General features: G+C 34.1%; 1 protein-coding gene across 1 annotated transcript; it reads right to left on the minus strand.

The window, feature by feature from the left end:
* Positions 1 to 8,271: 8,271 nt before the first annotated feature.
* Positions 8,272 to 9,540, minus strand: LOC133322775 (SPARC-like). The gene is made up of 4 exons (XM_061531738.1): positions 9,342 to 9,540; positions 9,182 to 9,263; positions 8,502 to 9,112; positions 8,272 to 8,386 (listed from the first exon to the last, which is right to left on the minus strand). Exons 1-4 carry the CDS (start codon positions 9,504 to 9,506, stop codon positions 8,327 to 8,329), a joined length of 918 nt encoding a protein of 305 aa, XP_061387722.1. The 5' UTR covers positions 9,507 to 9,540; the 3' UTR covers positions 8,272 to 8,326.
* Positions 9,541 to 18,989: the final 9,449 nt, after the last annotated feature.

The following is an 18,989-nucleotide window of genomic DNA, read 5'->3' on the forward strand; positions in this document are numbered from 1 at the left end:
ATAAATTCTCCTTTTTTTCATTATATTAAAAGAACACCACACAAACAATATAACATACAATAAGCTTTTGTAATTTCAATATATTATATTTGGTTTATATAAAACACAAGTATGCTTTAAATCTGCCATGATTTTTTGAAAAAATAGCTGCCCCTTTCGATTCTTATTATTACCAAACCACAAAACAAAATGATTCTGTTTCCATTTGTTTTCTTTTTTTCTTCTTAACTTTTTTTTCGGCAAACTTATGAAGTTCGTTCTTCTTGATTTAATTATATAAACAAAATATTTAAATGAAACAAAACTGTTTTTACGTTACAAGTAATAAGTAAAATTGCAAAAACAAAAAAGGAAGGAAAACAAATTGTTTAAATAATTAAATTTAAAAAACAAAGAAGATTTACAAATAATCATAAAAACAAATAAAAATTACAAAATTGACTACCTTTAGATAAAAACCTTAAAATGAATTGTTTTATTTCTGTTAAAAAATTGAATTGGTTTCTCTATCTTTTGGCTGTGCGAATATTATATAAAAAAATAAGAAAATGAAAAATAATCACCCCTATTCCGTATGTCGTCATCGTTGTCGACGACGTTTCTCTTTCGACATCACTTCGCATCGACATCACTTCGACACTGATTTTGTATTCTGTAACACTCATGCGACGATGTCGACTATTTATCGATAATATCAATAAAAACAAAAAACACATCTCTAAAAATGTGGTCAGCTGTTTATTTTGTTGCATATTTTTGGGCAAAAATGTGTTTGTATCCTTCACCTACCAAGACATAATGCCCTGTGCCACAGCATTATGTCTTGGTAAATGTGTTTGCAACGACCAAAATGAAACGAGATAGACCCATAGTTACATTTTAGTATATATATGTGCATAGAATTATTTTTCAGTCGATTTATGCATGTCCCTCCATCCATGTATTATTTAAAACAAGTTACATGCCACCATTATGATCCGAACGGGATGAAATTTGGAAAATTGCATCTAATTGGGATGACATTTTATTTGGCGCATTGACGATTCTTGTTGACATTGGTCAAAATCAATTCAGATTTATATATAGATCCCATATATTTTTCTTTATTTACACTTTATTTTGCATTACGTATTGAATAGATTAATAAATCCACGCCTCAGTTGGCCCTTGAAAAATATTCTTTAATAAATCCACGCCTCAGTTGGCCCTTGAAAAATATTCTTTAATAAATCCACGCCTCAGTTGGCCCTTGAAAAATATTCTTTAATAAATCCACGCCTCAGTTGGCCCTTGAAAAATATTCTTTAATAAATCCACGCCTCAGTTGGCCCTTGAAAAATATTCTTTAATAAATCCACGCCTCAGTTGGCCCTTGAAAAATATTCTTTAATAAATCCACGCCTCAGTTGGCCCTTGAAAAATATTCTTTAATAAATCCACGCCTCAGTTGGCCCTTGAAAAATATTCTTTAATAAATCCACGCCTCAGTTGGCCCTTGAAAAATATTCTTTAATAAATAATGATGTATCCTGTTCTTGTCCGGTCATGTTTTTTTTAATTTCTTAAAAAAAATTGTTCAAACACTTCAGTCGTCAACAAAAATTATGACGAAGAAATCTTCGACATCGTCGTCGTCACACATTGTTACAGAATACCAAAAATGTTTCAATAGTTATCGATAAATGTCGACAACGACATAGGGAATACCAATTTGCAAAAGACGACACTCTTCGACGTCGTTTTGTGTCGACGACGACATACGGAATAGGGGTGAATATTTAGATGATTTGGGTGGGTAGAATTGTATATACAGTCAATATGGTTTATAACTACATATCGGTTAAACACATGTTATCCACAATCGCTTTAATTTATATCGCTTATAGCCAGCCACCAATTTCGTCGATCTCATCATCGTAATTTTAAGCGATTTTGACTGAAATAGTCAATGGCCTATGGGGTGTAGATTTCTTGGTGCGGAAATACATATATACAGCCTTATGCTGGACATCAATTCACCGTAAATTATTTCGCTCTTCCCTTTAATGTTATTCTGAACCAGAATTCGCAGCGAATTTCTTCACATTTTCACTTTCTCATTATTTGAATGGGAAAGCGGATCTATTAGATTTTATATTATAATTCAGTTAAACTTCTGGAACAATTAGACAAATAAAAAAAACACACAAAATTGAAATGGAATATCTTGTTTTTTATTTCTTGAACTTGTCACTTCAATGATTTGAAAAACGAATGAAAAATATAATTACAATCAGCTCAATATTGTAATACAGAAAAACTAAACCTCAAAGCACATGTGATGAATCAAAAATATTTAGATAAATTCAAAATAATTGAAACAAAGTAAATGCACTGGTCGACATATTTTTGAATAGTAAATTCAAATTTACATGTTTTTCAACACGCCGCCTCAAAAATATGTCGATCCTTTAAATAGTATTTAATAAAAAAAGTGACAAGTTGTTATATCTGGGTAAAAATATTTATGGTCCAACATTTGTTGCAAGGACTAGGGAAAACCCAGAAAAACCTAATCAGACCAAAAAAAAACTTATATTTAGTGTTCTAAATTCTTTAATCCAACTTGTGTTCTTAGTTCCATGAATCGTGGAGTTGACAAGGGTTTGGTCAACAAATCAGCCAGTTGCTTGCCTGTGGGAATATATTCAATTTTAATCAGATTATTTTCCACTTGCTCTCTTGAAAAATGATACTTGATGTCAATGTGCTTAGATCTCTTGTGACATGAGGGATTATTTGCAATACTTATGCAGCTCTGATTGTCCTCATAAATTAAGATTGGATTTTCGAATACAAAACCTAAACTTGTTAACAATGACTTTAGCCACAACGCTTCTCTTACAGCCTCAAATAATGCCATATATTCAGCTTCTGTAGAGGATGCTGCAACAGAGTTTTGTTTTCTTGTATTCCAGCAAACTATATTTGATTCAAACATCATAAACAGAAAACCAGTAGTACTCTTTCTATCATCTTTGCTTCCTCCCCAATCAGCATCAGCATACCCCGAAAATATAGCTTCTCTACAAGATTGTTTTGTATAAACTAATTTCAAATCAATAGTGCCTTTTAAATATCGAAGAACCCTCTTCAGGCATTGCCACAATTTTTTATTACTTTTACTACTGTATCTATCGATGTGCTTAGATCTGTATTATCGATGTGCTTAGATCAGGTCGTGTACAAAGCATTATGTACATTAAACATCCAATTAAATTACGACACGGGGCGTTATAATTTTCATCTGAATTCAGTGCAGTATAATCAACGTTTGTTGGAAGTGGATTCCCAATTGGCTTACAGTCATTCATTTCGAATTTTCTAAGTACTTTCTCAATGTAAGCAGATTGGCTTAGAGTAATTGTATCATTATGTCTTTCAACTCTCATTCCTATAAAAAACTTAATATCAAAAAGGTCCGTCATTTTAAATCTGCTCTTCAAGTACTCTTTGAAATTATCAATAGTTTTATTATTTGAACAAGCTATTACTAGGTCATCAACATAAAGCAATACATACAAATTTTTCAGTACATCACCCTTATCAATTAAATAAATACAACGGTCAACAGGTGAGCTAACAAATCCCATGTCCTTCAGGGCCTCCTCAAAAACTTCAAACCAACATCTTGCGGCTTGCTTGAGACCATAAATTGCCTTGTTCAACTTGCAAACTTTACCATCTTCACATGTCAAACCCTGGGGAATTCTCATATATATTTCCTCTTTTAGCACCCCATTCAAAAAAGCTGTTTTTACATCCATATGATGTACCAATAAACCAAACTGATTTGAAATAGATATTAAAATCCGAAAGCTAGAGACTCTGGCCACTGGTGCAAATGTCTCATTGTAATCAATCAAATATTCTTGTGTAAATCCCCTTGCTACAAGTCTAGCTTTATATCTTACCGGATTACCGAACTCATCATGTTTCAAACTAAAAACCCACTTACAGTCTATAATATTTCTGTCTTCTGGCTTTGGCACAATTGACCAGGTTTCATTTGAAAAATGAGAATCAAGTTCCTCCTCAATAGCTTTTTTCCAATATGTGCTGTCATCCCTATATAGAAGTTCTTCAAATGAGTTCGGTACATTATCAACAAATGCGTTTGCAATCATAATACAATTATCTAAATACGTTTCATTCTCATTGTATGATACATGTGGCTTAGCTTTTAAGCGATCACTCTTCCTTATCAAATTACCTTCATTTTGAATAAATTTGTCATTCTGCAATTGACTTTTACTTTGCTCAACATTTCTACATTTTACTGGCAATGCATGCTCTTGATAATGACTCTCCCTACTTTCATTCGGGACATTTTTTTCCGTGCTCTCATTCTGGAAAATTTTTACAGCACTAGAATGAAGTGATTCGTTATTTAACATTTTCCTACTTTCATTCGGAATAACAGTTTCCGTACTCTCTTTCCGGAAATTTCTTACATCACTCGAGTACAATGGTTCCTTCATTAAATAATCCTTACTGTCATTCAGGATTACATTTTCCGTACTCTCTTTCCGGAATTCGTTAACATTATCAGGTTTACTACGGTCTGTGTCTTTTAGATCTCTAGAATACTGCATATTTCTCTCATCAACAATTACATCACGAGCCATAACAAAACGTCCATTGTCCACATCCCACAGTTTATAGCCATTCGACTCATATCCAACAAGTACAGCCTTCCATGATTTCTCATCGAATTTTCTTTTTCTCAATTTATCATGTACATATACCGTGGACCCAAAAACTCTCAAAAACTTTAAAATAGGCTTTTTCCCATGCCACATCTCAAACGGGGTTTTCAAATTATCTTTTAACGCCTTACTAGGACTTCTATTTATTAAATATGTTGCTGTTAGAACAGCTTCACCCCAAAAAGTTTTGTCTAATTTTGCTCCACTTATCATGGCACGCGCTTTCTCTGTTATAGTTCTTATCATTCGTTCAGAAACGCCATTCAATTGTGGGGTATATGGCACAGTCAAGTGATAACTTATGCCTTTATTTATACAGTAATCCCTCATTTCATTTGATAAATACTCCCGTCCATTGTCAATATACAAGTTAACAACTTTCAAGTTAAATAGAGCCTCACTTTTAGCAACAAAATCCTTAAATACAGAAAAAACTTCTGATTTAAAGGTAATTAAGTAGGTCACACAGTAGTGAGTGAATTCATCGACAAAGATCACGTAATAATTTTTCTCATCAATTGTGGGCGGAGTTATCGGTCCACAGACATCGGAATGTATTACAAACAATGGCCTCCTTATGTGTCCCTTGTCTTTAAATTTACCAAAACTTAATCGGGATTGTTTTCCATTTATGCAAGCTTCGCATAACTCTTCATTGGGACGCACATTGTCTAGAAGTTGACTATCACAAAACATTTCCTTACTCTTTATCTCCATAAATTTACTCTTACTAATGTGTCCTAATCTCTCATGCCACAATTGATAACTATTGCATTTCGCAGCACTTGCTGCATACAAGCTTTTATATGATTTAAAACAAATTATCGGAACATTATTTTTACATTTACCTTGAATGATTACATGGCTTTTGTTTCGTACAATGACACCTTCGGAGTTAAACTCAATAGACAATCCAGCATCTTGCATCTTTCTTATTGAGAGCAAATTCTGTGGAACTTCTTGACAAAACAAAACATTCTCAAGTGTAATCTGGTATTGGTTTCTACTCCATAGTTTAACTTTTCCTTGTTTTGTAGCATGAATATATTCACCACATTTTGCAACTGCTATTTTAATTGGCGATTCAAGGTTGACGTAATCAAAAAATAAGTTTTCATCATTAATAATGTGATCCGAAGCTCCAGAGTCTAACAAAAAAGAAATTCCATCTTCTCTGCTTACATAAGCTTCCCGACAAATCATGAAAGCAAATCCTTTCTCGGATTGAACTGCTGCATGAACTGTTTTTACATCTCCATGGTTTTTCGTATCCAATGTTTTCATGAACAGGAAACAATTCTTCTTCACATGGCCATTTTTATGACAATAATGACACTTTATGGACGGGTCAAAATGTTTCGTGGTCTTCAACCTTTTTTTATGCTTGAAGTCATGTGATATTGGTTTATTGAATGGGCGCCGACGGTATTTTATTGCTTGTAGTACTTTCATACTGGTGTCTTTTCCGTCATTCTTGATTTTAATTTCATGATCAAGTAAACGTGTCTTCACAAATGCCAACGTCAAATTGTCTTCAGATAGTGTTTCGATTGCCGTAATTACACCATCATAAGATGTTGGGAGTGTCAGCAATAAATGTGAGACTTTATCCATTTCTCCGATATTTGCTCCAGCCGCTACCAACTCAGATATTAAATCGTCATACACATGAAAATGATTTAATAATGATGTTTCTCCTTCCAATTTTAATGATAGCAACCTCTTTCTTAAGGCCAGTTGTGATGCAATGCTCTTTCTTTCATAAATGGCATCCAAATTTGCGAAAATTTGTTTGGCACTGCAGTCATTATTTGCAAATCCTAAGAACGAATCGCTCAGATACTCGATTATAATACCCTTGGCATTCCTTTCGCTTTTTATCCAATTTTCAGAAATTTCCGTTGGCACTTCTTCATCAATAACTTTAAGCACATCATTTTCGGCAAGAATTGATCTAACACGGAATTTCCAAATTGAATATTTTGCACCGTTAAACGGATCTATGTTTCTTTTCATCTTGTCCATATTCACAATTTTATTTATAGGGCGTTATCTGGGCCCATAACCTATTAGATTTTATATTATAATTCAGTTAAACTTCTGGAACAATTAGACAAATAAAAAAAACACACAAAATTGAAATGGAATATCTTGTTTTTTATTTCTTGAACTTGTCACTTCAATGATTTGAAAAACGAATGAAAAATATAATTACAATCAGCTCAATATTGTAATACAGAAAAACTAAACCTCAAAGCACATGTGATGAATCAAAAATATTTAGATAAATTCAAAATAATTGAAACAAAGTAAATGCACTGGTCGACATATTTTTGAATAGTAAATTCAAATTTACATGTTTTTCAACAGGATCTTTTGCTTTGGTGAAAAATTAGTTATTCTGGATTACAAGTAGTGGGAGAAGGTGATGACATTTTGTGCGAAATTTTTCGCTATTATTTTTTCTTTCATGTGCATGATTTGAAGGGCAAAATAAAGGAGGAGGAGCATATCATAAAATAATAGACCACTTTAAGAATGTGGGGAAATAAAATATCGAAATTAAATAAAAAGGCACACAAGTATATAGTGAAATAATAAACTGGGAATTAATGTGTGTTAGGTTTCCTGAAAATCGGTTCAGTTTTAGAGTATAGTATAGTTTAGTATAGTATAGTTTCGTCGGATTTATATATATATATTTCGTATTTGCTTTAAATTGATTTACATAATTTTGTCCCATTGTAGGAAGCAACTCTATATCTGACCAAATGAATTCCAATTTCCTTTTTCGCGATCCTTCAAAAAAGTGGTGAAGGGTATCATATATTCGACCCTGTCCGACTTTACTACTTTCCTTACTGGTTTCAATATATGTTTGCTGCTATTGCAGGTTATTTTTTAGATGACATGTCTTCAGCCGAATCAAATGACGGATATTTTTGTAAAAAATATTCTCCTTCTAATCCGAGTCCTTGTACGTATTTTGGTTCCTTTTCTTGAACCGCAAACTAAATACCACAAGACGAAAATTTTTGACCTAGAAATATTCTACAAAAATTTTAAATAAGTGAGAAATCGATATTTATTTATTTCGCATGCCTTCATCGTTCTTTTTCACTTTTACCCGAATCTTCTTCATACATCTATGAACACAAATTAATTTCGTATAAAGTATAGATTTCAAAGAAGTGTCAGATTCGTCTAAAATATTTACCATAAATACATCTTCCCATAGAGAATTTTCCGCCCCAAATCATGAGCTCGATTAATATTAAAAAAAATATATAATTATAAAAATTATAATTAATTTAAAAATTGTGATTAAAAAAAAACAAATTTAAATATATTAGTTATACAAAAAAAATCTACAGATAATTATATTTTATTTGAAATAAGTATTACAAAATATTTGGCATTGAACACTGTTTTTGTATACAGATATGTGTGTATGTTCACAAATCTCATCGATTAGTTGTTTTTTAATTTTTTTAGAATACACTGGTCCAACGAAGTATCAGTAGTAATTGTTGTTGTGATTGTACAACTTCCGTTGTCGCCGCCTGATGCCACAACACTTAACCCAATAAATGAGGCACAGTTTTTTGAATATCATCACAACGTTCATTGAGGTCAGACTGTGATAAGAAAATTCATGGATGAAGAGAGAGAGAGAGGATGAAACAAAAACCAAAAAAATGTGTTGATTATACAAAAAATCGAAAATAATTCATTTCACATTGATAAACTTACGGGATCCAAGCCAAGACATGCTCCCCATTCCACCAAGGTGATACGATGATCTTTGTTGGGATCACACGACTCCAAGAAGGGGGCAATGCAGTGTTCCAAACTCATGAGTGGAGCACGAATGGGGAAAAGTTCATGACGGGATACTGAACGATCAGTGTCACCATCCAAATCGCACCATTTCCATACGGCAGCATTGGCCCAACGGCGAGTCATATTCGTTTCAGCTTCCAATTCCATTTGCATATAATGTTCGGTAAGTTCATCACGTTCGGCCAAATCACGCATAACGTTGAACAGCCAATCACGTACACGCCTGGGGAAATCTTTCATTTCTTCTTCGGTACATTCTTTCAATTCGTGGCATTCGCCGTAGTAGTCAATGTGCAAGTGAGTATTTTCGGGATTCAAACAGCCGGGATCTTTGGTGTCACACAAACAACGTTGCTGATAGACGGAGCAATCCGAGGGCCAGGTTTCGTTTTTGTTGGTGCAGACGCGACGGCGAGCATCAATTTCTTCAGGGCATTCGGGGATGCAGATACACTTGGCTGTAACACCCTCCAAATGGCAAACACGACCAGCACCACAGTGCATTTTTTCACAGGGATCGACTGCAAACAAATTATCGGATTGTTAAATAAATTCAGATTAAGACAAATAGTTTTTTTAATAATACATACTTTCAATGACAGGATTCAAAATGTTGTTGGTATCAGCTGCCAATTTGGAAGCAATTTCATTTTCACGTTCAACATCTTTGTTCTGTGGGGAAGATAGAGAAAAAGATTTTTTGGAAAAATTAATTAACTGTTTCATTTTTTTTTAAATTGCACAACTCACCAAATTCTTCTCTTCCAATTGCCTCAATAATTCCTCTTCACTTTCGTCCAATTCCAAATTGAGCAATTCCTCTAATAAATCCTCCGTATCCAACTCTTCAACTTCGGCACGGACATGGCCAAGGCAGGCCACCAAGCCCAATAATAAGAGCAGAGACCACTTCATGCTTCTGAAATAGAATATTTAATAAACATGAATTTTTTATTGTCAATCTATGTTGGTCTTAAATTGTAATATTGAGCCGGACGAGGAGTATTAGCTGATAAGAGCTGAGAATTGATTCTCATTTTTTTATGTGTGGTGCGTTCTCATTTTCTCTCGGCTTTAGTCTTTGTGATTAGTTCTCCGATGAAATACAAAGTAGTTCTTTAATACAGGGGGCGGAGTAAGAGGATTCTCAGAATTAATATTAGATGACCTTAGCTTGGCACAGAGAATATTTCAAAATTTATTTCAAAATTGATAACACATATTGGAAATTGTTGTTGCTTACTCTTTTTATTAAATGTGAATGAGAATGGAGATAAACAAATCATTGACTTAAGAACAAAAAAAAAAATAATTAAATACGGCTTAGAATGGGGACAAAGAAAAATGTCGACCTTTGAATAGTTATAATTTAATTTTTATAAAGATAATTTTGGGGGGAGAGACTAACACTCTCTTGGTGGTATTGTCTGCAAGCGCGTTTTTAAACCAAATTCGCTGAAAATTGGTACAATGGGTTCTTTTTGGGTACCAAATTTCTTCACTAAAAATTATAAATATAGGTCCATTTTTTCGGGTACGCCCCATATAAAGGCACCCCCAATTTTAGGTATTTTGGGGCTCTTAAGCGTTCCCTTAATGTAAATGGTGTTTCAAATTTCCTATATATCTTTCGATTTGCACGAAATTTGGCATTTCGTACTGAATTAAGTCTAGAATGATATAGCTCCCACGAACTTGGTGCACCGAGTGACACGAACTTTTGCACAATGTATCGAAACTAGAATGACGTTATTGCGTTTTGTTGAAAATTCTGCAGATGCAGACACAGCTTTCATATATATTTCAAACGAGATCAAATTGAGATTAAATTTTGAAGAGTGTAGCCAACCGAATAGCGTGTATCAAGTTTGTTCTAAATCGATTTTCATAGATTGCTCAAAGGAAATGAAATTTAGCAGAGATTCTAGAAAGGCATATGCTATGCTACTTTCCTTACTGGTTTAAAACTGGATTTGTTCAGAAAATATATTTATTATTTTAAGACCGGATTTTTTTAAGATTTTTTAAAACTGGATGTGTTTTTTTATTTTGAAAAATTTGTTAAGACCCATGAATTTTTGTACTGGATTGTGTTTCTAGTTCATAGTTTTATGAAGAATTGACTTTTGACTTTTAAAACTATTACAACCTGGACATTTTGATATGGATAAATCATCTTCTCGGTTATTATATGTCGTCTTTATTTTTCTAATAATTGGGAACCCTGTAATGCCACGAACATTGACGATTAAACCCATCGCATAAAATCTCTTATATGTAAAAGTAATGCATACATAAAATAATAAAAAAGAATAATTCTTTAAACCCTTAAGACATTTTGTCGATAAATTTCCCTTCAAATATGCATGCACAAAAAACTACCCCTAATTAACAATTGTTAGACGGACGTTTCGTTGCTGATCTTTTGGCAAATGTTTTTTCTCACGATCCATTTAAAAAGAAAGGCCGTTTCTTTAAGGGATTTCTTTTTAATCTTATGATTTTAAAGCATTAATGCTGTTGGTACAGCTGCCGAGAGTGTACCACATTTATTACTGTTTTAATTTATTTTTACAAGCTATTGTCAATTTTTAAAAAAAAGGTAGAAAATGGGATAATGAACAGAAATCAATGAATGAAAATTGCTATACACCTTTCCCTTAATGGGCCAATAAATCATGCGATACTTTGTCATTATCTATGCCTGCTTCTTGGAAGGAATAGAAACAAATTGGAGAGATTTTTTTTAAATAAATTGTCTTTGTTTGAATAGGTCTAAGTATGTGCTACTACCCGGAAGCGTAGCAAATTCGCTAGTAAGGTAACAGGAAGATAAAAATGCGTATGTTAATCACCAGAATAAAACGGCTAGCTAAATTAAATTTGATAAGATAGGGTTAGAATCGTTAAGTGGACCAATGCCGATGTTGTGAATAATAACACTGTGCGACACGAAAATTTTTCAGGGGTTCTAATGTACCAATTCTGTTTAGTTGTAGTCCCTGGATCACGAAAATGCCTTTGGTTTTTCTGGGTCACTTCGAAAATTAATTTTATAACGGTAAATATAGAGAAAAACGTGGTTTCATGGATTTTCCATTTGAAACTTGAATAACTTATTTACTTTATAACGGATTTATATTATTCTTTTTTTCTTTCGAAGAGTACAATTTTTCCTTTCAAACAAGATATATATTTGGTAAATCGGTTGAGGATTGGCTGAGTTACAGCGGTTGGAATGTGAAAAAATGCGCATAAAATGACAAAATTTATTTTTCTTCGGACTGTACGATGAAATTATGATATCAAGCCATATAAGTTTTATTATATTACGGGGAAGAAAATTAAATTAGCTTTCGAAAATGATAAAAATCAAAAAAATCGGTTAAAAAATGGATGACTTATACACATTTTTGTATTGATTCTATGCATATTCTCTAAAGGAACTATGGGTCTATCTCGTTTCCTTTTGCCTGTTACAAACATAACGGTTTGTAACAGGAAACGACACAGACCCATATTTCCTTTAGAGAATATGATTCTATGCATACAAAAATGTGTATAAGTCATCCATTTTTTAACCGATTTTTTTGATTTTTATCATTTTTGAAAGCTAATTTAATTATCTTCCCCGTAATATAATAAAACTTATATGGCTTGATATCATAATTTCATCGTACAGTCCGAAGAAAAATAAATTTTGTCATTTTATGCGCATTTTTTCACATTCCAACCGCTGTAACTCAGCCAATCCTCAACCGATTTACCAAATATATATCTTGTTTGAAAGGAAAAATTGTACTCTTCGAAAGAAAAAAAGAATAATATAAATCCGTTATAAAGTAAATAAGTTATTCAAGTTTCAAATCGAAAATCCCTGAAACCACGTTTTTCTCTATATTTACCGTTATAAAATCAATTTTCGAAGTGACAAGAAAAACCAAAGGTATTTTCGTGATCCAGGGACTCCAACTAAACAGAATTGGTACATTAGAATCCCTGAAAAAAAATGTTTGTTATTTTGTAGCACAGTGTAATGGGAGTATAACACATCAGGATGGTTATAATGGCAACCACGATATTCATTTAATTCTTGGGACGAGATATGGGAAACTATGGAATTTGGTATCATATTTTTATTAAATGAAAAGTTTATGGCATGTATTAATGTGATCTATCTCTGGGGTATAAAGAAAATTTCCAACGAACTTTTACTGTAGAGGTTTGTAGCAGGCGACATCGAGTTTACCGACCCATCCCATGCTTGTGCTACAAGTCGACATGCAGCAAACTAGACAAGGTACAAAGATTCAAATAACTGGAGCCGCGAGGAGCACCCTACAAGCAGCTCTGAACGCAATGCAGAACTTAAGGCCTCTGGGTCTCAGCATTAAGTGTCAGGCAGCGCGTAGTGTCCTAAGGCAGCATGAACAAAATCTATGGCGAAATTGTACCTACGGGCATGGATGTATTCTGAACGAATTAGGTATGACATTGGACCAACGTGAAAAACTAATCGACTATATATATCCCGACCTGAGATTTGATTTGATGTATATGTCATTATCCCTAGTAGAGACGACTGGAACCGTAGAAACCGTCCTCTGGACGGTCTGGCTTTTTATATAGACGGATCCAATATGAAAGAAGGTACAGTGGCTGGCGTCTACTGTGAAAGGCTAAACCTTGTGCTTACCTACAAGTTGGATAGCAACTGTAGTGCTTTCCAAGCTGAAATCTTCGCTATATGGAAGGCAGCGGAATTGATAAAAACTCTGGAGGCAGAGATCGTTCAACCGGATAGATCTATGTGGATATAACTATCCACAACGATCTATCCTAAAGCCATCTAATCCTGTAATATCAAATCTGATATCGTCTTCGAGTGTAAAACAGTTTTCGAAAAAAACTAAAAGCTATCGGCTGTGTTGGGTATCAGGACACCGTGACATCATGGGTAATGAAAAGGCAGACGAATTAGCTAGACGAGGACCTCAATCTACAGATCTAGCAATCATTGACTCAATCAAACCACTCATCTGTAATATTTTTCGGAACTTTGAGGCGTTCTTTGACGAACGAGCAAATGAACTCTGGTACAACGAACCTAGACCAATATCTATCTGTCCGGCTCTGTCAACTAAGAGAACAAACTCACTGTTGAACCTGAGCAAAGATGAAATTAGAGTAATGACAGAAGTCATTACTGGTCATTGCAATATCAGGGCCTTTAACAAGTAAATGGGACCATGATCTTACTGATTATTGCAGACTCTGTGCTGACGAGGAGTATACGGAGACAATTGAACATCTCCTGTGTCGCTGCCCAATCCTGGCCTACAGACGGCACAGGCTAGTGGTTGCTCACTTTCCACCATGTGTAAACTTCTCTTCAACCATGGAGCCAGTTTTAATCTTCAGCAACATTATCTATATGTTTTCTGTCCGATTTCTATAGCCATCGAAGGTATTTCCCACCTACCTCCTAATACTTCTTGTTAGCTTCTTATCCTGCCTATCCAATTTGGTTCATATTTCCACATCATACAATTTTCAACATCTTCAGATTCCTATTTGGTCGAAATATTGCCCATCGAAGTAATTTTTTAAACATGCATCTATATGATCCATATACTTCTTCAGGTAACTTCCTAGTAAAGGGGGCAACATTTAACCAGTAAGGAAAGTAGTAAAGTCGGACTGAGCCGACTATGATACCCTTCACCACATGTCTATTAAATCGGACGAAAATATATATTGGAGCTATATCTGTATCTGAAACGATTTTCACCAAACTTGACACACAGCATTCTAGACTTAAATACGTGCGCTATGCCAAATTTCGTGCATATCGAAAGATATTTAGGGACTTTGGGGTACCATTTACCTTAAATCGGACGAAAATATTTATAGGAGCTATATCTACAACTGAACCGATTTCACTAAACTTAACACACATCATTCTAGACTTAATTTAGTGCACTATACCAAATTTCGTGCATATCGAAAAATATTTAGGGACTGTGGTGCACAATTTACATTAAATCGGACGAAAATATATATGGGAGTTATATCTAAATCTGAACCGATTTTTCCCAATTTCAATAGGGCTCGTCCTTGGGCCAAATAAGTGACCTATGCCAAATTTCATCCAATTCGGATCAAAAATGCAACCTGTACTTTGTTTACAATTTAACATAGAAAGGCGGACAGACGGACATGCATAAATCGACTTAGAAACTGATTCTATGCATATTCTCAAAGGAACCATGTATGTATCTCGCTTTCTTTTGCCTGTTACAAACATATGCACAAAGACATAATACCCTGTACCACAGTGTGGTGAACATTTTTTTTTTAAAGTTCGAAGATGGTGAATATCGGTAACTCCCCCTGGTAACTACACCACAAAATGATCAAAATTGTGCGGAAAATTAATTTTTACAATATCATGCGAACGAACTATCAGGTTTTAACCAAATATTACACATTCTATCATCTTTACCAAGTCTAGGTCAAGTCCGAAGATGGGATTGGGGTAGGAGTGGGCCAATAAATCCCTTCAAATCATTTCAATATTTACAAATCCAATATTAGGCAAATGGAATGTTCCGATTTGATCCAAACTGTGCACAGTACCCATCAATGGGTCACAATTTTGAAAATTTATTAATCCAGTATCACAATTATTTAATATCTGATTTGAGTGCTCCAGGCAAGGTCCCAACATTTATTTACACATTCTTTCTCACTAATTATTTACATATGTACCAAGTTTTTCCCTCAGATTTAATTGCGATATGATGCCATTTTATAATATTTGTTTTTACGTTTTGTTTTATTACTGGAACATGTGTCTGTATTTTCGTAAAGGAAATAGATCTTCCGAGTATACATTGTTTGAACAAAAACCACGTCATTTTCAAATGACCACGACAAATATACATACGTAGTATGTATGCTGTCCCTGAAATAAATGTATGAACATTAATGTAGTACATCATTTATGTGTGACGACTGTCATCGGTGATAAGGAATGACCTGCTCAGAGCACATATGTTTCACAGAGATACTGCAGAGATTATTACAGTGTGACAGTAAAATATAATATTCTAAAGAGCTGGAAGTTGTCATATCTCTTTAAAAAATGGAACCCTTCTCCCAACTTTTCATCCATGCCTTATCGTTTTTTCCTCTTCCTAAAAAATAATAAAAAATATATTCATATGTATATATAAGTTAGCACATCCCTGCCAAACTAACAGGCAACAATGTTGCCTTTGTGAGCTTTGCTTGGTTGACTGTTGTGTGCTTAGCATGGAGTCGTGTTACGTCTGGTGGCGTGACCATGGGAAGTGTAGTGTCAGCGTATTGTCAGCAAGTTTGATTTGTTTAGTTTAAGTAGAATAAGTTTTTGATTTGAATAAAGAAGTTAGTTCATTCTAACTCACCAAAAGGCACACAAGTCTTTTTATTAACTGGCGCCCAACCGGGTTTATTTAAAGGATTTACTTTGAAAAAAGTAATCTCTGACCCAACCCAAACACAAAAACAAGAACGAAAACTACCCAAGTCGTCCAACTCGCACAAAAGGAATAAGCTCAGCACAAAAACAAGAACAAAAACTACCCAAGTCGTCCAACTCGCACAAAAGGAATAAGGCCTACACAAAAACCAGAACGAAAACTACCCAACGGAGGATCTATTTTGTATGAAGTCGTCCAACTAACGCAAAAGGGATAAGCTCTACACTCTAGAAAAGACGCCCTAAGAAGCTCTAAGGATCCACTAACATATTATAATATAAAACAAAGTCATGTAAGTGTATTACTCATTGAATTTAAAAAAAAATTTTTGTCGAAAAAATTGTGTGTCCAAAAACAGGTGAAAATATCAAGAGATTTTTTTTTTACTTCGTATAGTGCGTATTTAAAATATTTCAATTTCTGTGAAGTGATTAAGATTGTGTTATACCAACTTTTCTATAAAAAAAGATATTATGAACGCGGACGAAATTTCAAAATTGATAGAATCCGCTGTACGTGCAGCGATTCAGACACATAAATCAGAAGTCGACAAAAAAGTCGACGATCTATCAAGAAAATTGTCGTCCATTTCCATAGGAGAAACACTTCCATTTCGTTGTTGTTGGTTTGTTTCTTTGTAAATTCTTGCACAACTATTAAACTTTTTTCCAACTGCCTCTCCCTTCTACCACTTTGACATGACAAATGACTTCTTTTTTGCTTTTCTTTTAGGCAGTTTGTTTTATTTTTTATTTGTATTTTTTGTTTAATTTTTAATTAGTTGGAGATTTTTCTTTGTTTAATTTTATCCGTGTTTGTTAGCTGAAATATGTTTATTTTATTTCCGCCGAGACTAAAATGAGGAAATTATTAATCCTTTCAACATATAATTCCTGTAAGTACTCCTTTCTCGGTTCACTCTGTCAATGGACAAACACCTATTAAACAAAAAATGTTTTGTAAATTTATTCGGCATGAACTCTACATTTTTCATTTTGCCAACTTTAACAACATTTGACGCTATTGTGGGCTTAGACCTATTAAAACAAATCAATGCAAACATTGACCTAAATAAAGGAGTCATCCGACATAATTCTGGCTCTGAACTTATTGAATTTTTTGAATGTAAAGATGTTAATTTTATAGAAATTGATAAGATTGATGTGCCTTTCGCAGTTAAGGCGGATTTTCAGAAAATGTTAAAAAAACGAATGAAGGTTTTTGCTGATCCTAAAGAAGCACTACCTTACAACACAAATATCGTTGCTACTATTAACATGGAGAACGAAGAACCAATTTACTCTAAACTATATCCATACCCAATGGGGGTATCTGAATTTGTAAACTCAGAAATAAAAAAGTTGTTTTTTCAGAAACCAAAGAGAATCATGTAAAACATATCGACTGTGTTCTTAGGAAACTGCTCGATGCAAACATGAGAGTCTCTATTGAAAAGTCAAATTTTTTTAAATCCGAAGTTGAATACCTTGGCTTTGTCGTATCAAAGAGAATCATGTAAAACATATCGACTGTGTTCTTAGGAAACTGCTCGATGCAAACATGAGAGTCTCTATCGAAAAGTCAAATTTTTTTTAAATCCGAAGTTGAATACCTTGGCTTTGTCGTATCAAAAGAAGGTATAAAAACGGCACCATCAAAGATAAGTGCCATACAAAATTTCCCAGAACCAACGACGTTGTTCGCTTTGAGATCATTTCTTGGGCTAGCGAACTATTACCGATGTTTTATAAGGAACTTTGCCAAAATTGCAAAACCTTTAACCGATAATTTAAAAGGAGAAAACGGAAAAATTCCTGCAACCAAATCCAAAAAGGTTATCATCAATCTTAATGCCTCCCAACTGGATGCATTTTACAAATTAAAAAATATTCTATGTTCAGAAGACGTCTTGTTGATGTACCCTGACTATAAAAAAGCATTCGACCTTACTACTGATGCATCAGGGCATGGTCTAGGTGCTGTCCTATCCCAAGAGGGAAGACCAATCACTATGATTTCTAGAGCGTTATCGGATAAGGAGTTGAATCTCGCCACAAACGAAAGGGAACTTCTAGGAATAGTCTGGGCTCTAAAAACTCTAAGGCATTACCTTTATGGTGTGAAGACTCTTAACATCTTCACTGACCACCAACCGTTAACATATTCAGTTTCGGACCGTAATCCTAATGCACAAATTAAGCGCTGGAAAGCTTTTATAGATGAACATAATGCAAACTTATATTATAAACCAGGAAAAGAAAATCAAGTTGCAGATGCGCTATCAAGGCAAGTCGTCTATGCATTAGAGAACGAAAATTCGTCAGACATGGCAACAGTTCATAGTGAGGAGTCATACACCTACACTATGGAAAGCTCAGACAAACCGGTCAATTGTTTCCGCAACCAAATCATTCTGGAAGAGGCAGAATTTCCCGCCACTCGAAATTTTATACTTTTCGGAAACAAAACGAGACATATCATAGAATTCGGGGATAAAAACGAAATACTGGCTAAACTTGTTGATGCAGTCAATACTGAAGTAGTAAATGCCATTCATTGCGACCTACCTGTGTTGGCTCACATTCAACATGATTTGATTAAAATGTTTCCTTCAACAAAGTTCAGATTTTGTAGTAAATTTGTCGCTGACATCTTCAATCAATGCGATCAGAGAGAAATTGTTGTAAGTGAACACAATAGAGCTCATCGGGCAGCTCAAGAGTACGTAAAACAAATCCTTTCGGAATACTATTTCCCCAAAATGGTAAAAATAGCGAATGAGGTTGTTGCAAACTGCAAAACCTGTTCAAAAGCTAAATACAATCGACACCCAGAGAAACATGTTATAGGAGAGACAATAGTTCCTTCATAT

Source organism: Musca vetustissima, unplaced genomic scaffold, assembly GCF_032173495.1.
Source record: "Musca vetustissima isolate MV318-11 ecotype Yass unplaced genomic scaffold, APGP_CSIRO_Mvet_v1 utg339936, whole genome shotgun sequence".
NCBI classification, from domain to species: Eukaryota; Metazoa; Arthropoda; class Insecta; order Diptera; family Muscidae; genus Musca; species Musca vetustissima.